At 46.4% G+C, this 26,143-nt stretch overlaps 1 protein-coding gene across 3 annotated transcripts in view; it reads right to left on the bottom strand.

Moving 5' to 3' along the window:
* PCNX4 (pecanex 4) overlaps positions 1 to 26,143 on the bottom strand; it is an 81,378-nt gene that overhangs the window by 30,375 nt on the left and 24,860 nt on the right. For all 3 annotated transcript variants that reach the window (XM_088473723.1, XM_088473725.1, XM_088473724.1), the window contains exon 7: positions 9,110 to 9,232. In XM_088473723.1, the coding sequence (XP_088329849.1) occupies positions 9,110 to 9,232 (123 nt within the window). The remainder of the gene's footprint in view (positions 1 to 9,109; positions 9,233 to 26,143) is intronic.

Below are 26,143 nucleotides of genomic sequence, written 5' to 3'. Positions count from 1 at the left end.
ACTGGTGGGATGATGTTTCTACCATTGCATTATCTATAATAGCAGAATTGTGATGTCAGGGATGCACCTCAGGTCATCCCCGCATGGATAAGGAGGAAACCTTATGTACACAAGATGAAATGTCAGACCATTCACTTTGTATCACAACACAAAAAAGTTGCGTTACGTAGTAGCCTGATAAAACGTAGTTTTCCTTTATTCACCACGGTAAAAAGTTCCTTATTTGTGAGATTTAACAAAATTATCTGTTTTGTAACTAAAGCTGGGTGCACACTATTCAATAATCTGGCCCAACAGTCGATTTCTGAACATTCGGTCCGATAATCTCAGAGTGTGAACGCAGCCCCTGGGGCCGACTATCGTTCCAATACTAGCCACATCCGTTCGTCTGATCTTTCCTGCTGCACAACACTTGTCAGAAACAATGCTGAGAATGTAGTGTCTACAAATTACCAATAATCTATCTCACGTTACTGCCGATAGTTCAGTACGATTATCTGACAGTGTATATGGAGGCATGATATAACGATCTTTGAGGAGAGATAATAATTTGGGATAGAACAATAGTTCACCGGAGTGTATAATCTTAGCATTGTTTCTTGGCTCATAAAATCGCATATTACTCTATACGTCCAGACTCACTGAGTTTAAGGATTTCAAAACACTTCTGGAGAATCTAGTTCATTAATATAGTTTATTTGATCTCAACACCTTCAGCTATGGGGCAATGCCAAACATACTCATTACTACAGGCATATAATTAAAAGCTTGTTTAAGTGCATACACTGATGTTACTTAAGGTGCGTATCCACTAGCAGATTGTGGAACGACAGTACGATTACAACATTGTAATCTTACAGTCGTTCCTCATCCTGTGCTGTGCCTACAGTGAATGATATGTCGTTCAGTGCAGGCACCATCCCTCATCCCTGAACATGGCCAATCTGTCGTTATCGGCAGACTGACCAGCATGTTCAGGCGATGATTGATGTCGAAAACGACCAGCGGGAGCGTGCATCTCTGGTCTTTTCGACATTTTAATGCACGATTAATGAGCGATTGAACGATAACGATGTCGTCATCGTTCAATCGCTCATTTAATCGCCTAGTGGATACGCACCATAAGAGCTAATGATCCAGAGGCAGGACAGAGTGAGGCTGGTATTACAACTAGAGAACCACATGTCCCATACAAATGAAGCAATACATGAGTAATATTTTTACATTACATATTATTGTGTTATCAGTTGTTTTTCTAAACCTCCTGTGGGTTAGGTTATGAAATTCAAAATGAGAAACTTCTAATAGTATACAGAATGGTAAGCAAGGAAGCAGGTAAACTGGGTTAAAACAGGCAGCTGCTACAGTACAATGGTGCTGATAGGAAAATATACCATTAATTTTGCATTGCTTCGTAATAGCTTTGTGCTATATTATTAGATGCACAATAGCAAATAAAGTGAGGTTTACATTACTGTATCTGTTCGAGATGCGAGCAAAAATTAGCAAAGACAATTAACCTAAATATCACGTGGAAATATAACCCACAAGGCTCCGATTGAACCTCACTACTACTTGAACAGCCGTCTTTTAGAAACAGATGTCAATCCCAAAGTTGAAGCTTAGCAACAAAGCATTGACCTGAGCTTGTGCAATGGAGCCACAGTATCTGCAAGCAAAGCAGTGAAGGTGGATTTATCCATGTTGTCGGAAACATTCTCAGACATGGTAGATAACCTCTATAAAATATGAGATATGGTAAGAACTTACCCTTGTTATCTCTATTTCTACGAAGTCCATAGGGTTCCACAGGATACCTTGGGTATAGGTGTGACGTCAGTCGCAGGGCACCAAAGAGTTAAGCTTTCAGCCTCCCAGGATGCACTAGGTCCCCCTCCTATACCCCGCCCCCGGGCCAAGGCACCTCAGTTAGTTACCAAGCCATAGGCCGGAGGAGGAGAAGGAAGAGAGAGAACAAAGATCTGGACACATACAAGAATCACATTCTCACCAGAGGGAGACGGAAAACCGGTGACCAGAGCAAAGCCCATCTGCAGCACAGGTGCGACAGGGCGGGAGTCCTGTGGAACCCTATGGACTTCGTAGAAATAGAGATAACAAGGGTAAGTTCTTACCATATCTCATATTTTCTACTTCAGGGTCCATAGGGTATCCACAGGATACCTTGGGGATGTCCCAAAGCAGTATCCTTTAAGGGTGGGGACGCTCCTGTGCAGAAAGGAGAATCCGCCGCCCGAAGGAAGCATCCTGAGAGGCGAAGGTGTCAAACCTGTAATACCTCACGAAGGTATGGACAGAAGACCACGTAGCAGCCTTGCAGATCTGAACTGCCGAGGCACCACGTCGAGCTGCCCACGAAGGACCCACAGACCTAGTGGAATGAGCCTTCAGAGAAGGAGGGACCGGTAGGCCTTCATGAAGATAAGCTTCAAAAATAGCCATACGGATCCAGGCTGCCAAAGTTTGCTTTGAAGCAGGCCAACCCTTTTTACGGAAGCCAAAGAGGACAAACAAAGCGTCCGACTTCCTAAACGAAGAAGTGCGGTCAACATAAGTCCTTAAGGCCCGCACAACATCCAAAGAGGCCTCACCCACGGAAAGACCCGGTGAGTTAAAGGCCGGAACAACTATTTCCTCGTTAATATGAAACTGGGAAACAACTTTGGGAAGAAACTCGGGCCGAGTGCGGAGCACTGCCCTGTTCCCATAAAAAACCAAGAAAGGGGGTCTACAAGAAAGAGCCCCTAACTCAGAAACACGTCTGGCCGAAGCAATGGCCAGAAGGAAAACAGTCTTAGCTGTTAGCCATTTAAGATCCACTGAGCCCAGTGGTTCAAACGGCGGTCCTTGGAGAGCCCTCAGGACCACAGCCAAATCCCAAGGCGCCACAGGTGGAACAAAGGGCGGCTGAATGCGGAGAACACCCTGCATAAAGGTGCGCACATCCGGGATTGTAGCAATCCTACGGTGAAACCAGACAGATAGGGCCGAAACCTGTACCTTCAAAGAAGCAAGGCGAAGCCCATGATCTAGTCCCGCTTGCAGGAAGGCGAGAATCCGAGACAGACGAAACTCCCGCGGTGCATAACCTCTCGGTCGACACCACTGGAAGAACGTATGCCACACGCGATGGTATATCCTCGCGGAAGACGGTTTCCGAGCTCGTAACATGGTACTCACCACAGAGCTGGAAAACCCCCGGGACCTCAGCATGGCCGTCTCAACAGCCACGCCGTCAAAGACAGCCGAGTCAGGTCCGGGTGAAGGCAAGGACCCTGAGACAGAAGGTCCGGTCGTAGCGGCAACCGCAGAGGAATGTCCACGGACAGACCCTGAAGGTCTGAGAACCAGTGCCGTCTGGGCCACGCGGGAGCTATCAACAGGAGCGTCCCTCCTTCCTGTTTGAATTTCCGGATTACCCGTGGAAGAAGGGAGACCGGAGGGAACAGGTATGCGAACCGGAACGTCCGACTGGACCTGCACCGGGCGACCCTGGAGAAACCGCTGTGCCTGCTGGAGAGCATTGAAGACCGCACGGAGTTCCAAGATATTTATTGGAAGCTCCGCTTCTGTCGGCGTCCACCTGCCCTGGAACAAGTGTGGACCCGAAACTGCTCCCCAGCCCCGAAGACTGGCGTCCGTTGTCAACAGGACCCAATTTGGAACCCAGAACGGACGTCCCTTGTTGAGGTGGGTCGTCTGTAACCACCACGTAAGGGACAGGCGAACCTCCTGGGTGAGCACAATCGTCTGGGACTTCAGAGACTGAGTCAGCCCGTTCCATTTGGACAGGATCAGGTGCTGCAGAGGTCTGGAGTGAAACTGTGCGTATTCCACCATGTCGAACACCGACACCATGGAGCCCAGTAACCTCATCGCCGAGTGTAAGGACACCCGGCGGCTGTGCAGACAACTGCGCACCCTTGACTGTAAAGCAGAGATCTTGTCCTCCGTCACGAAGATCCTTTGCTGTCCCGAGTCCAATAAGGCTCCAAGATGCAGAATCCTCCGAGACGGGATTAGAGTGGACTTCTGCCAGTTGATTAGCCAGCCGTGCCGTTGCAGCAGTGCAATGGTCAGGTCCAAGTGGCGTAACAGGAGCTCTGGAGATCCTGCCACCAATAACAGGTCGTCCAAATACGGCAACATGCGGACTCCCTGCAGCCGCAGAGAAGCCGCCATGACCGCCATCACCTTGGTGAAAACACGTGGTGCTGTTGCCAGGCCAAAAGGTAACGCCCGAAACTGGAAGTGGTCGCTGCTGATTGCAAACCTGAGGAACTGTTGATGGCGCCAAAGAATAGGGACATGCAGGTAAGCGTCCTGTATGTCCAATGGCACCAAGTAGTCCCCAGGTTCCAGCGCCAGAATGATGGACCGTAGGGTCTCCATCCGAAACTTCGGGACCCGCAAAGACTTGTTGAGTGCTTTGAGGTTGAGAATCGGACGATATGACCCATTGGGTTTCTGTACCAAAAATAGATTTGAATAGAAACCCTGGCCCCTCTGGGAGAATGGAACCGCCACTATAACTCCAGCCTGGAGCATAGTGTGCAATACCTTCCGCAGCTCCGTAGCCTTGTTCCGGTCTGATGGGAGACCCGTGGTGAAGAAGCGAGCCGGGGATCTGTGCCGGAAGGAGAGGGCGTATCCGTGGGAAACCACCTCCAGAACCCAAGTGTCTGTCGTAGTGGTCGACCAACACTGGGCGAACTGTAGCAGGCGGCCTCCCACCCTGGGATCCCCCAAAGGGAGGCCCGGACCGTCAGGCCGCAGGCTTGTCATCTGGCTTGGGGGCCGGACGTCTGGTACTCCATGCCTGCTTCCGGGGCTTGACCGATTTCTTAGGGCCAGCCTGTCGAGGAAAGACTGTGGTTTGGGCCTGCCCTGGGCCCTAGATGACCGAAAGGACGATGGTCCCGAACCAGAAGGAGCAGCGGCCGACGGGAGACAGGCAGATTTGGCTGCCGCCAGCGTGGCCACAATCTTATCCAGATCCGGACCTAAGAGAACTTCTCCGGTAAACGGCAACGCTTCCAGACCTTTCTTGGAATCTGCAGCCACAAGGTGCGACGAGCAGCTACCGCTGCTGAAGAAATTCTAGACACCAGAGTACTAATGTCTAGAGCCGCCTCGTTGATGTAGGTGGCCGAATCACGGAGATTGCCAATCAACTCCGCCTGATCGGCCGGACAGTCGGATTCAAAAGAAGCCTCTAATGAATCCGCCCAGCGCTCCATCGCTCTGGCAACCCAGCAAATGGCCATAGCCGGCCGTGCTGCCCCCCCTGCAAGGGAATAAGCGGACTTCAGGCAGATTTCTACCTTGCGGTCCGTAGCATCCTTAAGGGAGGACATGGATGGCATCGGCAATGTGGCACTACGGACAAGACGGGTCACGTGAGAATCCACCTGTGGAGGGGATTCCCACTTAGCAAAATAATTATCCGCGAACGGATAAGCCACCGCCAGGCGTCTCTGCGGCTGGTATCTTTTGCCAGGTTGTTTCCACGCCTCCTCTAAATGGTCCACCAACTGACCCGAAAGAGGAAAGACTGTGGCATCGCCCTTCACATCTTTGAAAAAGGCATACTTAGATTTAGCCGCTGGGGGAACTTCGTCCTCAATCACCAAGGCTGTGCGGACCGCCCGAATAAGTCCAGGAATATATACTTTGGACTTAGCATCAGCGTCCTTAGTATGGAGAGGTTCCTGATCGTAAGGATCTAGAATCTCCCCATCATCAGACGTCCCTTCGTCATCCTCATAAGAAGCGGACAGAGACGCCACCGGCCTTTTATGAGACCGCATCACAGACTCCCCTTGCAACACATCCGACAAGTGCTGTACAGAACTCGTCAGGGAGTTAACCCACGCTGGCTCCTGAGAACCCGGGAGCGGGGAAATAGGGAGACTATGGGGTACCACCAATTGTCGTGGGAACCCCTGCATGGGTGACGACACCACAGACTGCTGGGACAAACCCATCGGAGTAAACGCGGGCTGCGGAGCTAACTGGCCCACTAAAGCTGTTAACGCCTGAGCGAAACAAGCCCAGGGCGGCTCCTGTACCGGTGCTGTAACCGTAATAGGCCGCGCCATGGACAAACACTGCCGGCAAAGGCCCTCCGCGCTACCCTCCCCCTCCGCTAACGGTACTTTGCACGTGGTACACTGTAGCCGGAGGGGAAAATCACTTTCAGACATGATGGCACCACGTATGTGACCTCTCTCACCAATTAAGTATTAAATAGGCGAGAGACCACCCTGCAGCACCGCACCGCAAGGGCTTTAGCAGAAAGAACAGGGACAGTAATAAAGCTGACAGTTTAGAGAAGAAAAGTTACAGGCAGCAGCGCTAGCACAGTCACATACAATGCAGAGAAATAACAATTCCTGCACTAACAGCGCTGATCACTCAACTACACAGACACAGGGCCTGGTAGGACACAGCGCTGCATACACAGACCTGACCACAGCGGAGGAGAGGTATGCGGGGGGACCCAGACCACGATGCTTCCGTCCAGCGCTTCCAGCAGCGTTCACCATGCGTTCTGGAGAAGATGGCCGCCGAGGAGCAGAGAGGAGGCTGGCCTGGGGGAGGAGCGCTGCCACAGGACCAGTCGGCAGCATGCAGAGAGGGCTGTGTGCAGCGGGGGAGGCGCCGGCTGTGAGACAGGGAAGGCGCGCTCCCCTGGCATGCATTTAACCCCTGGGACGCCGCAGCGCTACCGCTCTGCTGCGGTCCGCTGTCCCAGGGGGTAGTGGAAGCGCAGGTTGGTCGCCTGGCTCCACGCTGCAGCCAGTCCCCAGGGAGCCCCCTGCCTGGGGACTTCGGACCATGTGATCAGCGGGGACCCACCGCGGGACCCCGCTGCTTACCTCTGTCCCCCTTGAATCCGGCCATGGTCCGGAGCATCTGGGGTCACCGCTAGCTGTGACCCCAGACGCCCACCAGCATCCCCGGATCAGTACCGGCGTTCTGGTACCGGCGGGGTGTAGGGAAGACAGCATGGACGTCAGGACTGACTGTCCATGCTGTTCATCCAGATGTGCAGCCACAGCTGCATGAAGAATAAGCTTCAGGGGCTCTTCTAGCCCCCACTCCAACAGGTGCACCCGACTCCGGCCGGGCACCAAACTAAACTGAGGTGCCTTGGCCCGGGGGCGGGGTATAGGAGGGGGACCTAGTGCATCCTGGGAGGCTGAAAGCTTAACTCTTTGGTGCCCTGCGACTGACGTCACACCTATACCCAAGGTATCCTGTGGATACCCTATGGACCCTGAAGTAGAAAGATTGTTCCTGTATTTTTAAAACAGGTCTAATCATTCAGAAAATGTTTATGAAGTTCTTCACTGTATGTTCCCATATTTCTGGGGATCTCTTTGCCACATTCCAAATGACTTTTTGTGATAAATTAGCTGCAATGCCTGCACCATTCCTTATACTTCCTTTGTGTGTCTACAAGCATTGCAAACACATTATTTGTCTGCTCTTTTCTAAAACATCATCTATATCATGGTTTTCCAAATTCGGACACCCCGCCAGTCTGGGTTTTAGGATATTCATGCGTGTGCACATATGGTATAATCAAGCCTACTAAGGTACTCATTTAGTCATCTGTGCTTAAGCATGGATATCTTTAAAACCTGGACTGTTAGGGTGCCTTGAGGACCGAGTTTGGGAACCACTTATCTATATATTAGAAATGGGAGAGTACTAAGACAGGGATGATTTATACCAGTGGTTCTCTACTGCAGTTCTCAAGCATACCCAACAGGTCATGTTTTCAGGATTTCTATCTGTGGAAACAGGTGGGATAATTATGACCCAGCACAATAGATTAGCTCACCTGGAAATGATTAAAGGAATCTAGAAAACATGACCTGTTGGGGGAACTTGAGATCTACATCATTTCTAGACTTGACCAACTCACAGTCCTAATGGACTGACCTTAGTAACACACCCTTCCACTTTCACGGAGAAACCTATTACAGTGGTCATACACCTTTTTACACCAATCAATTTATACATTGGCTTTACAGTTAAACTGGACCAGCCAATAAAAAGATACAAAGTGTTTTCTCCTTCCATCAGTACTGACAATTTCCAGATCAAATGTATGGATGAAGTAAGCCACTGTAACATACCCATTTACACTTGCAAACGTTTATTGAACACAATGGTCCTTACAAGGTGGTGATGGGTCTGCAGCTTGATCTTCCAGCATAGGGCCATATTCAATTACCAGCGAAAACGGCAATAGGCGAAAAAAAATCTGGAGAAAAGTTTTCTCCATCCCAGACCAGGAGAAAGAAAATGCAAAATCCCTATTTTTAGCTAAAAATGTGGGGATTTCTTTCAGAACCCTAAGGACATCCCCCTAATGAGAAATTACCAGAAAACATTTTTGTAAGTTACGTACTTTGGTGAAAAACGACTGTGCAAATTTTGGGCGAAAAAAAAATAAAAAAATTGCTGAAAATGGTTTTATCGTCTTGGGTCTGATTTTTCGAAGGGGCAGTATGGATGCGTCAAGTATTTAAACATCGCACGCAATTGCAGCAGGCGATTTTTTTACATTTTTTAAAATTGCGTTTTTACGTCACGAAAATATACTTGCACCCATTTTAACGTACCCCAAAATTTAAAGTGGAACAGTAATTTCCTGGAAAAAAAAAAGGCTTTCTATCTTTTTTTCAACTATTTTTTTTTTCCCAAAATTTACGCGGTTGATTTTCGCCAAAGTACGCAACTTACGGGATTTTTTTTCAGGCAATTTATCATTAGGGGGGAGTGTCCAAAGGGTTCTGAAAGAAATCCCCACATTTTAGCCAAAAATAGTGATTTTGCATATTTTTTTCTCCTGGTCTGGGATGGAGAAAACTTTTCTCCAGCTTTTTTTTGCCTGTTGCCGTTTTCGACTGTTTTTTGGCGAAAATTTTGCAGTTTGTTTGGTGAAAAACGTCTGTTTTTGCTGCTAATTGAATATGGCCCATAGAGTGCCAGAAGGACTCAATCAACTTTTTCTAATTCAGATGGAAATATATATGACGTCCCGCATATCAGTTAGATGTTTTGGACTTACCAGGAGAAGTCTAATGCCTGTATCCAGCTCACTGTTCCACCAGGCATTTGTGTTAAACACGAAGAGCTGTACAATGGATACAAAGACCATCTCAATTATTGCGTTCTCTGTGTTCTGCCAGATCTGAAGGTAACGGAGGAACAGAAATGATCATTGAAAAATCGTTAGTCACCAAGAGACACAGTATTAGAGGGACAAGTGATGGTCTTATTATTCTAAATTCATTAATGAGATGAAAACTGCAACTGGTTTCCATATTATCTGTCTTTACTAAAGAACAACCAAAGAAGTACAATGTCCTGATATGTATCAATGTGGTAACGGGTTTTACTTTTGCCCTGAATTTGCACCACGGTTTTGAAAAACAGAATACATTGCGATTGAATATTCTACTTCTTTGGCGCTTTTGGACTGTGGAGCAGTGAAGGAACGTTCTATGGGAGGACAAGTCAAGCTTCACCATCGGCCAGTCTGATAGGCGAATCTGGGTCAGGTGATGCCAGTTGAACGAATGTGCCATTTTGAGGATACCAAGTTTATATGTGCGTTATTCTCAGAGATTGCGAGGTACCGCCATAAAAAAGGCAGCGAGTTATACTCAGCACGGTGCCCCAATTCCTTTATGGGTTCAGGGATCACACAGGAATTGAGCAATAGCAAAGATACAACGATACCTTAATTATATGTTACAACAGTAAGAACAGTGCAAACAGTAACTTTTTAATACATATACACTTTAACCATATTCTAAATGTAAATACCGTACGCATCAATAACACTGGAGAGCTCTCCACCCCCCAACGAAATCGATATTAAATACCGGCGGACGTGAGCCCGGCGGACCTAATACCGACACAAGAAGTTAGAAGATGAAGATCCCGACAAGATATGGTTTTATTTCCTATCGCTAACCCTTCCCCCCCCCCCCTAACCCTCCTTTAGGGGTGCCTAACCTCCCCCCCTAGTGCCTAATCCCCCCATCCCCGCAGCCTAAACCTAAGCCTCCCTCTCCTAAACCTCCCCCGGGGGTGCCTAACCCTAATCCCCCCTTCCCCTAAACCTCCCGGGGGGTGCCTAACCTAAGTTTCCCCCAGGATTCCCTAAACTCCGCTGTCTGCACCCGGCTTACCTTCGTTCGGTATGCTGGGCGTCGGGCTCCCGGCGTAGGCATGACAGGCATCAGGATTTCGACATCTGTCAATAGTCCCCTGCCGGGATTTGACTGCAGTGTATAACCATCTCTTACCTGCTGTAACAGGATAAAGTTTGCTGGGTGAGATGTCAGAGAGGTATCACTGAGACAAAGGGGCTAATTCAGATACGTGCGTACATCTCCGATTGTATCATTCTGCGTCAGTGAATATGCAGTACGGGTCCTGCGTGATCGCACACAGAGGGCAGCAGACTGTCAGTGAATGACAGTCTTCCGCAGTTTCTGGACGGGGATGGGGTGGTGACTGCCTCCATTTCCCAAAAACAGGATTTTGGTACTTACCGATAAATCCCTTTCTCCGATTCCACAGGGGACACTGGAGTTCAAGACAGTGGGGTATAGACGGTGGTAGAGTAGAGCCTGGCACCTTAAATAATTTAGAAGTGTGACTGGCTCCTCCCCCTCTATGCCCCATCAGCCCCAGTTTAAGAACTGAGCCCGAGAAGAGACGGAGGACAACAGGAAAACGAGGAGAAGGAGAAGACCACAGAACGGAACAAGACCGACTGAAGGAGAACAGAGGAAACCACTGCAGGGAATCATGCAGTCACACAACCATAGAAGGAACGAAACAACTGGCAGGTATGCAGCGCTGGGCGGGCGTCCAGTGTCCCCTGTGGAATCGGAGAAAGGGATTTATCGGTAAGTACCAAAATCCTGTTTTCTCCTTCATCCACTAGGGGACACTGGAGTTCAAGACAGTGGGGACGTCCCAAAGCCAACCTCCTGGGTGGGAAGCGCTGAGAACATGCCAACCCTTTGGCCAACCGAACAGGGACCGCCAAGAACCAGAGGTTCAACGGAAAGGCAAGAGCTGAGGATCAAATGTCGTGTGCCAGGAGACAATCAGAACTCCCTGCGGAACAGACACAGAAATACCACAACTTACAGCATAAATAGAATGGAATAAGCGGCTAGCGAGAAAACACCCTCAGGTGAGAAGCATCCTAACGCTGTAAGCTCAGCTGAAAACAGACCAAGCCGGACTGTTGGGAGCAGAGAACTCCAACCCGAATCCATATGAGAAGGGCAGTAACCTGAGAACAAAACTCGAGAAAACCGTACCAGATTCAGAAACAGAAAGCTGCAACAGTCGCAGATAGCAGAATACCAGCACTGTTGGACATAGTCATAAAGATACAAGTAGAACGATACCAATCTACAGAAACAGAGCTTATCCTGTCCACAGACTCCTAACAGAGTATGCAGAGAGGTAAAAGACAAGGCCGAACAGTCACCATAAACCATTCTGGAAGTCCAACTACTACAAAGTTGTAAACCAGCGGAAGGGAGAGACCATAGAAGACTCCAACGAGTGGAGATCACACTGGGAATGAGGCCGAGGCAGTTTGAGAGGATTGAGATTACAATACCTGTCAGAGGGTCAGACAGCAGAACAACCCATTCTGAAAACAGTAGAAAACAGCGACTGAACACCTGCAGTCGAAAAGCAAATCACAGCCACAAACTTCAAAACAACAGACAACTTCCAACATGATGGAAGTGCGTAGGCAGTACCAACCGCTGGCCTGAACATAGGGTGAACAACCAGGATACCCTAGTAGTTATAGAGCACGGATGCAACAGCCACGCAGGAAGCTACCAATATAGGGAAGCATTCCATACCACAAGGCTAGAGCACTAGGACAACCCTGAAGGTACCAGTCAGGTACCCGTCAATGTGATGAAAACATCCACAGAGACTGAACAGGAAATCCACCAGGCCCCCTGCGTAGGACATATTGACTGTCACACTTTAATGTAAAGATGTGCACTAGACCCTCAAAGCACTTCAGTCCATAATCCCAACAGATCTAGTAGAAGAGTGTCACTAATCTCAATGTTGAAACTATGCACCAGGGAAGCTCTAAAGTGTAGAGCCAACTGATTAAAAAAGCAGATGGCTGCTAGGACCGCAGCTAGGGTGCATAAGGGAGAAAGCGGCTATGCAATGACAGGTTGAGCATTAGTGGGGTAAGCCCGCTTACCTGTGAGCGGCCAAAAGCCCTCTGGACGCTATGTAGAATGTCACTGACCTCTTTCATCTCACAGCAACCTGCCCCGTCAGGTATAGGGAATAGCTTCAGTGGGCTAAGACCCAATGCTCTACAGCACGGACTTCAGTCTGGAGATGTTGCAGTAGAAAACACTGTATAAACTAGCAAAATGTTAGTGGAGGCAGGAAGGTCGTTCAACAGGACTCTATACCTGAGCTTGTTATATTAGGGATGTGTATCCATATAGACATTATACCTATACCACAAAACGGTCTACTAGTTTAAGTATCAGTACATTAACACTTATAATGGAGAAGTGTGTATTACGCCCATCAATCTAATAAAATCCAGGCCTGACCCTGCCTATATCGGCGGGGGCCCTAGGCCTTCATGTAATTTAACAAATGAATCCCTGATTACAGAATAGAACCTGGATTCTCTATGTACAGATAGAATGTACCTAGGGGCCCTTTAGAGACTCATGTTATTGAGATATGTGACAAGACAATAATATGGAGTACCGGAATCTATACTGAGAAGGGTACCTGTACATAGACAGAGTGCATTAGTTATCCCAAGAAAGGAAGGGACATATCTGTAGTGATAACCAATAGGGTTAAAAACCAGGTTTTGCCAATTATTAGAAATTATGCATACAAGTAATGGGAATATATCAGTATATATACACCCGTACATATAGATAAACATAGTTGCATAAGAAGGCCATCTCTTTGAAAGAAAGAGTAGTGCCAACATAGCAAGTTAACTTGTCAGACTCCGGCATCGGGAGATCAGCATGCTATATTTATATATATGTCCTGCTATATCCTGCATTCTCAGTGTCTTATAAGTTTGCTACCAAGTGCAAAGTTAAAATAATCATAGATCACCCTAAAGGGGGGCGCCATAGATAGGGACTAACAAGAAGGAACTATAACCCCAGAAGGATGGAAGTACATATCTTTATATACAAGAAGGCCCCAGTCATGTATAGGGTTCATAATATAAGCAATGTCTATCACTATGTAAGCTGCAGAACATGACTCTAGTCTACAGAGCCACCATTTAATATATATATATATATATATATATATATATATATATATATACACACACACACATATATATATATACACACATACACATAGATAAGCTGACAGCTTTGGTAATCGCAGGCGGCTTCCCATCCGTGGAAATATAGGTACGTACACACACCCACATACAAATCCTTAGGGAGAGATGGTGTAAAGCGGAGTTATTGTACCAACTACTGGATGAGGAGAGTCCAGACTTCAATTGCAGAATCCTTCTTTTAAATAAGCTAAGTACCAGACATAAAACTGATAACAGATCCTACCTCTGCCTTATAAGGATAAGAAGCGATATATATATCTCCACATATGCATACCTACATAGTAGTACATAGATTAGTAGGTGCGATAATATTTAAAATTAGAACATGAGCAATACACGTATATGTTCTATAGCAGGGCTTAGTATAAATACATGTGGCTTACCTCAACGCAGGGAGACTGCTCAAGTGTTGCGTGTAGCCATCAGCCTGCTACGGTGTAATGGGCAGGATATTTTATCAGTGTGCTGTCCCAGACTGGTATCGAACCTGGGACCCTTCTGTTACTGGAGTGCTCGCCTTAATCAGTTGAGCTATATATGTGTGCAGAAGAGTAACAATCCACAAACTTAAGGGATTACTGTCCCCAAAAAGTGAGCTGTATTCTAACAGAGCCTCCCCAACATATTAAAAGGGAGACCTGTCCCTTGGGAAAAACCACAGCGCAATCCCCCAATCTAAACAGGGGATAAAGGCCTGCTGTTGTTATTAACACAGCTAAAGAAGTGGCCGTCCCGGCCTCTAATGCTGGGCCACAGGGATGGTAAGCCCAATATGGGATTCTCGTTCCTGAGAATGGATGATTCGGGAGGACCTGACCCAAGGCCTGCCCCCTCAGCCAACGCTGGGTTGAGACCCAACCCAATGGAGAGTTCTCCTCACCCACAGATATCGTTTCAATATTTTTGTATATGTGCTGCCAAAGCGTGCACTGGAACATTGTCAACCTTGCACAGTGTGCTAATTAACCTCTCTGGAATAAGGCTTGTCCATAGACCACCCGATTAGCAGAGTAGAAAAAAGGTATACACTATATATATCTATCTATATCTATATATCTATATCTATACATATACATACACACACACATATATATATACATACATCCCTATATGGGATTACATATACATCTACATACACACACACACACAACACGTACATTGTAGGCGCTGGGACACGGGGAGCGATCTGCAGAAGTGACAGAGATGACTCTTACACTGCGCTAGGGTAAAGTTATACCGCGCTGTGTGCGCAAAATGTCCATGCTAGCCTGGAGGAGTCCCGGCTAACATAAGCTGTCCCCTCAACAGAACCGCATAAAGCGGAGTCATAGTGCACCTGCTAAGCGCAAGTTTGAGGGAGGGGCAGCAAAAGGCTAGACATATCCATCAGAGCAGCAGGTGTTAGGGCAATGAGCTATACTGCTGTGGAGGGCGCCGAAGCGGCTTAAACACAAGAGCCCCGAAGTAGCTAGCGCCGGAGCTTATACATTAAAGCACCGCCTCAGCAGACTAACAGCTACGCTGTTATAAAACACACACAAGCACAGGGAGAATATACAAACTCCACACAGGGCCATAGTGGGAAACAAACCCATGACCTCAGTGCTGTGAGGCGGCAATGCTAACCATTATACAGTCTGTGCTGCCCTGTTAAATATATACAGGCTGCCTCAGTGCGACTGGCGCTGTACCTACAGTGAGAGCTACAGCGCTTTTCGTAAGTGATAGCGCAGTCAGCCGTCTGTCACTTACCTGACCTACAGTTAACGGAGCTTCAATACACATCTCCCCCTTGTGGGGGGAGGGGCAGGAGACCCGGACTCAGCCGGCAGCGGGACCCTTTTCTTCCCCGAGCAGGAGTGAGTCAGTGCTGTGCTACACAACGGACCCTCTTAATAAAAGGGGGAGTTGTTTATATTGTAAGCTGTCCCCTCTCCTTAAGAGGGAAGCGCGCTCCCTTGCCGGCGCTGGTCCGCGCTGCATACTCTTAAAAGAACACCTCTCCTGCGAAGCAGGAGAGGAGAGCCTCAGCTGATGTCCACTGCTCCAGTGAAATGACTCAGCGCTGTGCTTGCCGGCTATTACTGCTGCGGAGCAATAAGGGGGAGAACCCTTACAAATGGCGCCGCTGTTGCAGGACGCGCCATAAGTGTTTGTTTAGGGCGGGTCTCGACGCCGGGTCCGTGCGCTGATTAAGACAGCGGGGACTTAGTAGCCACAGCAGCCCGCCATGTGTGAGGAGGGCAAGCGCGATCGGCGCTGCTAACGAGCTCTCCTATGCAGCAGCGCCGACAGCCGCGTGGTGCCCACAGCGCGGCAGTGAGGAGGAAACCCGACTAAAATAGGCGCCGCTAGATTGCATGACGCGCCTCCAGCAGCCCCAGCGACGACCGGGGCTGTAATTTGCGCCCTCGCTGGTGACCCCCTTGTATCCGAAGTCGGGGAGAGGGTGGTGCGGGGCAGGGGAAAGTCGGCCCTCCTAACAGTGACAGTGTCACTGAGCCCAGCTATACTTCCACTGCTCCTGCTAATCAGGAGCAGTGGTCATACTTACAGCTGTTGCGGCCGGGAAGCTGGGCTGAGGGGGCGGAGAGGAACCCGGACACATGCCGGTGTCAGCAGTGGCGGGTCTTCTCGGGGTCCGATGACTCCTTTGTGTGTGCCCCCTCCTCAGGGTCACCGGACACAGGCTGCAGTAGCCGTGTGGTGCCCTTCCCGGCGGCTCCCACGTAGCAGGCAGACTGCCACAGCAAGCAGCCTGCCTGTCCTCAGCTGTAACTGTTATAAAAATTAAAAAATATGAAAAAGGCTGGAGACAGCCTGATGTGCGACCGGCTCTCTCGGGCACATTCTAAAAACTGGGGCTGATGGGGCATAGAGGGGGAGGAGCCAGTCACACTTCTAAATTATTTAAGGTGCCAGGCTCTACTCTACCACCGTCTATACCCCACTGTCTTGAACTCCAGTGTCCCCTAGTGGATGAAGGAGAAACAGAGGTGTGTAGCGGCCATTGGGGAGGGGGGGGGGGAGGGGGATAGGGAAGAGGCCAGGATCTCTGTCGACTGACGGAGATTTCCTGTCCTCTTTTGAGCAACTGCGTTCGCCGGCTTCAGTTACCCCCATGGGTCACTCAGCCAGCAGAAGATCACCATGTTGACATGCTGCATCCATGGACGCAGCTCAGAAATGTATGTATGCAGGAGGCATGGTGCCATAATAGTGCTATCGAAGCTGCTACCAAAATCTAATGGAAAGCCTTCCCAAAAGAGTGGAGGCTGCTACAGCAGTTAAGGGGAGAACTCCTCCATATCATACCTATGGTTTTGAAATTAGACGCTCAACAAGCACATTTATGGCTGTCCAGGTACCATTGGCCATGTAGTGTATCTAGCGTTCCCGCAAGGCTGTTTTAGCGGGGAGACGCGCCCAAGTTTAAAATGCTCTCTGCCCTTATGGCGGCACCCCGCTGAAACATTTGGTTGGCTGCAGGCCCCACCCATGGGCCGCGAGTGAGAAAAGTTACGGTAAAGGTCCCAGTTGGGTGAATGGATGCACATCTTTTCACTCTGCAGGGAGAGCTTTGGGGCTGCCCAGCATCTCCGAGAATGCTGGGCACGCCCCCTGCAGTAACTAAAAGGGGGTGCAGGCATATTACAAAACACGCCCCTTTTCAAGTGACCACGCCCCCTTTTTGGGTGCACACGCTTGTGCTCATTTTCAGGCCAGGCCTGGCATGAACACTAGTATCTGAAGGCACACTGATATATGAACCATTAGATGTCTGTACACTGTTGAATTACTTCCCTACCGTAAAACTTTACAAGTATCAAAAATATTATTTCAGATGCTAGTTAAAGCTTGGTACACACTATACGATATATGATGCAATCTTGCTACTTTCCACCAAACTGCCTGACCATCATATAGTGTGCACCCCCAATCCGACATTTTCACCCGTCGTTCATTGCAAAAAGGGACGACTCCACATACAACGTGGTGGTGTTGTTGCCCATAGCGTGTAACAATATAATCACGGATTGTGTATGGCGAGGCGATGTATCGTTAAATGGCCAGGTAGCACTGTCGTTCAGGTGCGTACCCAGCTCTAGTAACAAAAACTAGATCTGAAACAAAAAAGAAAGTGAATAAAAATCAGCAGCAGTTTCCCAAGGGATGTGTGTGTATGCCATAAAACAGGAAGCGACTAAATACTAATGATAAATAGCTCTGTACTGTATATACCAAATAATCTTCTGTCAAATAAAATTATTTATTTGATATGCTTGGTATAAACTTTCTTTCCTATCAAATTAATATTTGTACAGAGCTCAGAAACATTTATAATGACTATTTGTTTAGTATGTATGCCAGCTCTCAGCAAATTTTGGCGCTATGTGCAGAACATGCATGCCGGGACTCCGGGAGGAAAGGGGAGGGGAGTGTAAGGTGCAAAATACCTAGGCCTCTCTGGCAACTCGGGCTACAGCCCCAAGATGGCATGGCCACAATCAGCTTTTAAGGAGTGCCCTGTGCCCCCCACCACCCACACAGCAACTGGGCTCTTGCCAGAACGGCATACACCTTCTCCACTGTTGTGCCAACTTAATATAGCCAACAGTGCCCACTATACACAGAATGCTTGAATACTAGAGAAGCAGGGAAGCCTTTAAAATGCTAGAGAAAGGAGGGATGGAAAGAATGCAGAAGATCCCAGCATGACATGTCTAGACTCTAGAGTCACATCTGCTGCATTCACAACTCTTACCATCCCATCAGTGATCTTACACTGCTCCAGGTCTCCATCATCAGGTCTTAAGCCCTCCAGCAGTCTATGTCCAACAAGAACTTCTAGTTATAATAAGGAATCCGTGAGTACGTGCAAGGAACGACTATCACGCATTTTACACAAGGCACATCTGCGGCTGGCCCTGCCTACGAGTCTACAAGATATCAGGAACATTCGCCAGCCATTTTGGAACATACACTGTTGACTGCAATTTTATTTATGAATGTATTTAGTCAAATGTATAGCTTATTCATAAAAATATAGCTTATTCATCAATGTCCCAGAAGGAAGCTGAATTTAGGCTTTTAGCAGATATCATATATATGGGCAGCAAAGTGATTGGCATTGTGCCTTGCTGTGCTGGGTTCATGAGTTCAATTCCTGACCAAGCCACTATCTGTGTGGAGTTTGTATGTTTCCATACACACTCCCAAAAACATATCAGTAGGTTGTTTGGCTGCAGCGTAAAATGGATTCAAGTGTTTGGGTGTCAGGGAATTTACACTATAAGCTCCAATAGGGCAGGGATTGAGGGGATGGGGAATATTCTCAGTATAATGCTTTGTAATATGGGGATGCAATATAAATAAATGATATGATTTCTTTAACTATATTACTTAAGCATTCTTCAATGTATTTAAATTATGTTTCATATATACAATGCATAACAAGGCCTTTTTCTACTTGAAGTGGATTGTCTCAAGCATGTAACTATTCCTGATTTATTTACAGCCGCTGCCTAACATTACTGCTTCCTATTCAGTAAAACCCCCAGGTCTTTTCTCTAGAACAGCCAGCCATGCATTTCTGTACCATTTACATTGTATTCCACTAGAGAACGCAAACATTACAGGCTAAGGGCTCTGTAATGTGCACCCACTTTTAATTATCTTAACATACTGTTCAATATATTTCATATTACCTCTATACTACCCTGTATGTTACCCATTCAATTTACACTATATCTATGCATTGTATTAAAACTAAAGGTAAATGTATTATATCATACATACAACAATAGACAATCATACATTCATCCATGCCCTGGGCCAGACCTGTATTTGTTAAGTGGCTACAGAATCATAGAAGGAACAATGTTAAGTGGCTACAGAATCATAGGAGGAACAATTTGACTATGTTGTTACCCACAGGTGGTAGATTAAGTGGCACCAGAACACGTGATTTCAATTCTTTCCAATATCTAATAATCATGACCCCCATTACAAAGCAATCATTTTGATACCAGTCTTTTAGGGATCAGTAGTGGTTCATTAACTGTCCAATGCCCAGTGAGTAATTAAAGGTTAAAAAATATATTTGGTCTTTAACCACATAACTGGCATTTTTTGTTCCGTCCAAACCACACAGAAATTGCTGGAGTTTTTTTTTTTAATTAATTTTAGTTTAAAAAGTATTTATTTTTTTTTAAATATTTTATTTAAAAAATAATTTATTATATATATATATATATACACACACACACACACAGACCCGAACGATATGAACCAGCACTCACTCTATAATCATAAATCCAACTAACTGTATTGGCATAAAATTACGACGTTTCAGAGCAAAACGTACTTTTGTTTAGAGGCAGCCAAATACACAGAGACACATACATAGAGCAAGTTGGAACGCACACATCACACAGAATGTAAGGTCTTACGAGCAGGGCCCTCTCCCCTCTTGTGCGTCTCCTTACTTTACTTTCATCTACTTCTTACCCCCCACCAGGGCACCCAACACTTGGTTGCTTACGCTCTGTTGCATATCTAGCTGTTATGGTCACCAATGTAGCAATACAGTCAGGTGCATAAATATTGGGACATTGACAGAATTTTCATAGTTTGGCCTCTATTCACCACCACAAGATGTGCTTTAACTGCAGACTTTCAGATTTAATTTGAGGGTAATTACATCCAAATCCGGTGAACGATATAGGAATTACAACGGTTTCTATATGTGCTTCCTACTTTTTAAGGGGCCAAAAGTAATGGGACAAACGAAACAATCCTAAATCTAACTTTCACTTTTTAATACTTTGTTGCAAATCCTTTGCAGGCAATTACAGCCTGAAGTCTGGAACGCATAGATATTACCAGACGCTGGGTTTCATCCCTGGTGATGCTCTGCCAGGCCTCTACAGCAAATGTCTTCAGTTCCTGCTTGTTCTTGGGGCATTTTCCCTTCAGTTTTGTCTTCATCAAGTGAAATGCATGCTCAATCGGATTCAGGTCAGGGGATTGACTTGCCCATTGCATAACATTCCACTTTTTAGCCTTAAAAAACTCTTTGGTTGCTTTTGCAGTATGCTTCGGGTCATTGTCCATCTGCACTGTGAAGCGCCGTCCATTGAGTTCTGAAGCATTTGACTGAATATGAGCATATAATATTGCCCGAAACACTTCAGAATTCATTCTGCTGCTTTTGTCAGCAGTCACATCATCAATAAATACAAGGGAACCAGTTCCATTGGCAGCCATACATGCCAACGCCATGACACTACCACCACCATGCTTCACTGATGAGGTGGTATGTTTTGGATCATGAGCAGTTCCTTTCCTTCTCCATACTCTTCTCTTCCCATCACTTTGGTACAAGTTGATCTTTGTCTCATCTGTCCATAGGATGTTGTTCCAGAACTGTAATGGCTTTTTTAGATGTTGTTTGGCAAACTCTAATCTGGTCTTCCTGTTTTTGTGGCTCACCAATGGTTTACATCTTGTGGTGAACCCTCTATATTCACTCTTGTGAAGTCTTCTCTTGATTGTTGACTTTGACACATATACACCTACCTCCTGGAGAGTGTTCTTGATTTGGCCAACTGTTGTGAAGGGGTTTTTCTTCACCAGGGAAACAATTCTTCTGTCGTCCACCACAGTTGTTATCCGTGGTCTTCTGGGTCTTTTGGTGTTTGCTGAGCTCTCCGATGCGTTCTTTCTTTTTAAGAATGTTCCAAACAGTTGATTTGGCCACACCTTGGGCCTCATTCAGAGGCGGTCGTAGGATGCAAGCGGTCGCTCAGAAACAGGGTGGCCGCTTGCATCCTGAACGGCTGCCTCCATGTCGGTCATTAGGCTGTGGGTTAACACCCACAGCTATAACGACCGCTAATGGAGATGGTCGCGATGGTCAAGACCATCGTGGCTTACGACGAGACCCTGGGGTAGGGTCTCGTCAACCTTAAGCCCCAGAGAGCTTCATGCTCTGTTTGAGCAGGAAGCTCCCCACTATTACTGATGTCGTCAGTGGGGACGCCCACAAAACGGCAAGCGTTCCGAAAGGAACGCCTCCGTTTGGCCGGGCACGCCCCCTGCCCGCCCAGCAAACGGAGCGAGCTGTCAATCAACATCGACAGCTCGCTCCGTCTGCTTCGAGCCCACTAACAACGGGTGATCCGTCGTTAGCGTGGGCTCGCGCATGCGCACAACGGAGCAGTCTCCGTCGTGCGCATGCCCTGTGGACCAACATCGAGTCGGTTGTGAGCGCTCAGCGCTCGCGACCGACTCTGAATAAGGTCCCTAATGTTTTTGCTATCTCTCTGATGGGTTTGTTTTGATTTTTCAGCCTAATGATGGCTTGATTCAGTGATAGTGACAGCTCTTTGGATCTCATATTGAGAGTCGACAGCAACTGATTCCAAATGCAAATGTCACACCTAGAATCAACTCCAGACCTTTTACCTGCTTAATTGATAATGAAATAATGAGGGAATAGTCCACAACTGTCCATGAAATAGCTTTTGAGTTGATAGTCCCATTATTTTTGGCCCCTTAAAAAGTGGGAGACACATATAGAAACCGTTGTAATTCCGACACCGTTTACCTGATTTGGATGTAATTACCCTCAGATTAAATCTGAAAGTCTGCAGTTAAAGCACATCTTGTTTGTTTCATTTCAAAGCCATTGTGGTGGTGAATAGAGGCCAAAATATGAAAATTCTGTCAATGTCCCAATATTTATGCACCTGACTGTATATATTATCCGTGTCCTGCATTGTATTGTACTGTAAGTCGCATGTCAAATTTTTTATGTACTTTGTAAGGCTCTGTGGATCACTTGTGGCACCATATAAATAATGGATAATAATAATAATAATAATAATAATAAATTATTGAGGTTCCGGGTGCTCGGACAACATCAATTGTTATAGCAAAGTCTAGTTGAAGCAAGAACAGAAACCAGCACACCATTTAGAGAAATCCAAAATATTTAATAAATACTATCAGGGTTTAAACAAGCCATCTTGTAAAGAAAAAATTGTGATACGCAGCACATGATATCCAGCGCAGAGAGAGGACTCGGGGAGCCTAGCTCAAAACCAGACTAGTCCCGACAGCTGTTCGTGCCCCCTTCGTCAGGGGACTGTCAAACTAAGCTACCATGAGGACAAGTTAAATACCCTTACTGTCAAATCACTTACAGAATGTCCGCGGCGCCATCCCGCCACTGGGAGCAGACCATTTTAATGGACATAGCACCCTCCTCTCACCTTGTTGCAAAGCGCAGCGGAGTGTGGTACAGGGGGTCTGCTCAGCAGTCCCCCCTGCTGCAGCCGATCTCCGCACACGCAGAAATCAGCATATTAGTGCTCAGAGGGGAACCATGTTCCCCTCCTCGCACCTTTATCTTAGGCGCATGCGCTCCAGAGTGCCGCTCGCACGGCATTCTGGGGCGCGATTCTGGCAGTGATGTCAGCAGTCACAGATCGCCGTATCACTTCCGGGGTGTCTGGGCAGTCAGAGGAGATCCGCAGAAGGCGGGAGACAAAGTGGGCTGGCATGGTCACAACCTTGGCCGATGAAGTACCTCTGGCTCCAGTCACATGCGACCACGCCAGTTAAGTGGTTAAGAAAAACTAAGCCTTGAGTTAGGTACACACTATATAATTATTGGGCAGATTTGGCAATAAGGTGATCAGCCTCATTTATTGTATAGTGTGTATCAACGATTGTTTTGGCATTTCGCTGATAAAACGATTAATAAATGAAACGTCCACAAACGCATTCCTTCGATTATACCATCGGATGGCCAACAGAAAATCTCGGCCTTAATCTCACGACATCAGCCAGTGTGTGCATTCTCAATCTGCCCAGATTTCCTACGTTCTCCCCTGACTACATCATCCTCCTCATTGGGGGACATATGCAAAATCAGTGTGGTGTGGCTGAAAATCGGTAACTTCTAATAAAAAAATTGCATAATGTGTGGCACAGATATTGTGGTTTTCGATCTTCCAAAAAATCCCCGCGCTGGATCAAAAAAATCGGGCAGTGTGTACCTAGCTTTACAGTCAAAATTTTAATTTTAAAGCAGTATTTCATAACGCACAACTTCTCTTCCTACTTCTCCTTAAATTAGGGACAATATATTCAATGCATATGTTTAGACATACAATACTACATTAGACCACAGAACCATCTCTACGACTCTTAAATGAATCAGAATAAAATTAACCAAACAGAACTTGCAAGACACGTTTCGCTCTATACACAGTTAATCATTGGTCTGCTGATCCTCTAATCCAGTGGTTCTCAAACTCTGTCCTCAGGACCCCACGCAGTTCACGTTTTCCAGGTCACCCTGCAGGTGCACAGGTGTATTCATTACTCACTGACACATTTTAAAAGATCAACAGGTGGAGCTAATTATTTCACCTGTGATTCTGTGAGGAAACCTGGAAAATATGCACTGTTTGGGTCCTGAGGACCGACTTTGAGAACCTGTGCTCTAATCACCTGGAACCAGTTGTAATGCTTCCCAATAGATGAGAATTCTATGAGCACCACTTGGAGATTACTACAGGTGTCTTTTTAGTCTTTCCCGCACCACAGCTACTCAAGAACACGTTTATTAGTCATACAGATCCCCGGACTTTACGGTGCAAAAAGTCTTTGTAAAAAAACGGGGATAACTTTTCACCATGTTTAACATGGCGAAAAAAAAAAATTAGCCTGCACCCCTGGGAGTATTATTTTTAAAAAAACACAGTGTAAAAAAAAAAGAAAAGAAAAAGTTAAAAAAATAAATAAACATCTGGACACCCCAAAAAAATTTACTTTAAATTTGGGGGTGAAGAAAAAAAATAGGGGAACAAAATGCCAAACAAACAAAATTAATTCTGGTGGGGTGCCCAAATATGCGGCAGATGTTTTATTTTTTGCGCAGAGTAGCAGCAGGTGCATTTTTGCTGAATTTTTAAAATTAACTTTAGGGACTTAAAAATATGCTTGCCCACATTTTCATGTACCCCAAATTTGATAGGAATAACTAATTAAAAAAAAATCTAAGTGCTATTCTTCATGACTTCTTCATAGCCGCAAAAAAACACCTTCCGCGGCTATTTAAAAACACTAATTACCTTCAGCAGGGAAAAACGGGGGGACCCACAGTGATCCCCCATGTCAGAACATCATTAGGGGGATCCCAGGATGAATTCCCGAAAATTCCCAGATTTTTCCAGATACTTACCTTTCCGCAGACTCCTGTTTTCACCGGCTCCAAATTGAATACGGGGATAAAGTGGGCACGTGCCTGATACTTTATCCCCAGAAAAGCTCCGATGTGGAGCGAAAAGTCCAGCACAGACTTTTCGCTCCCTGATTGAATATGGCCCTAACTGTAAATTTCAACCAGAAACAGCCTTATTCAGACATACACATTTCTCTCATCGATAACGGTGAAACATCTAATGTAACGCTATGGGTGATGCACAAATGTGTGATCTGTGGTATGCACATAAAACTAAGAACATTTCCAAAAATAAAATTAAAAAACAACGGAAGCAACTAGTGAAGGTCTGCTAGGTACGATTATAAACTAAACTGCAGCCATAAATCAAACTGGTCTTCAGACAATGCAGAAACAGCTACTTTCAATTTGAAAATAAACCAGGGAAGCATTTGGCTGGAGTTTTATTTGAGCACAGAGGTCACCAACCTACATCCAATCTGTCAAACATTGGTGGTAGGATAAGACTCAAGGACACGTGGGGTTTATGGCGAGAGATAAAGTGGTTTGAGATAAAGTACCATAACTGTACCTTTACAGGCTGTGTTTGAAAAATGACAGTTAGGAGCTGATTGGTTGGTATTTTATCTCTGTCCACTTTCTCTCCAAGGCTTAGTACATAAACCCCACAGATCTGTCCAAGTCTTTCCGCGCCTACTAAATATTATATACCTTGTCCTCCACAGTCTTCCCTGACATCACTGCTGGAATCACACCCCAGAATGCTGTGCCGGGGATCAAAGTGCAAGGGGAACTTAGTTAATTTGTATTTGGCTAATCTTTCATTTTATAATATGTATGGCAGCCCTGGCCATCAAAATAAGAATATCTTAGGCCTTAAAATAGATAACAAAGAACACTACTTTGTTTGCCGATGATCTACTGGCTATAGTTAACAGACAGACTACTACATTAAGAAAGTGGACTGAAGTGGATACAAAATGAGGTTAAACGGGTGGCCGGTGAGAAGATGAGCTCTTTAGTTCTCTATGAATTCTGGAGATAAATCCAAAATCCACATTTTATAAAGTCTAAAGGGAAAGGGACCTAACTTCATATGAGATCTTCCAGTGTCACGCAGACTGCCCCATGAAACCTATATCTACAGTATATAAGATGTGCTATTTGAGCTTAAAACCCGCTTCACAGAGACCTGTATTCCTCTATGGCCCAGGTCACCTGAGGTTTTTCAAGCTAGGTGATCCCTAAATACCTCAGTAGTGGACTCACAATACTGTATATCTTTCTGACCACCCAGAAACCTTGCACAAGTTCTACCAGATGGTCTCATCATCCTCCTGTAGGTGTAACAGAATGACTGGCTCCTTTATGTCTGCTCGAATGTGACCTCAATGCTTTCTTCTAGGAGGTTGCAATCAAGCAGTCTGGAAAGA

The sequence above is a fragment of the Taudactylus pleione genome, unplaced genomic scaffold (assembly GCF_031769625.1).
Source record: "Taudactylus pleione unplaced genomic scaffold, aTauple2 ptg000139l, whole genome shotgun sequence".
Taxonomy (NCBI): Eukaryota; Metazoa; Chordata; class Amphibia; order Anura; family Myobatrachidae; genus Taudactylus; species Taudactylus pleione.
The sequence above is the reverse complement of the archived record's forward strand: the minus strand, read 5'-3'. Positions and strand labels throughout refer to the sequence as shown.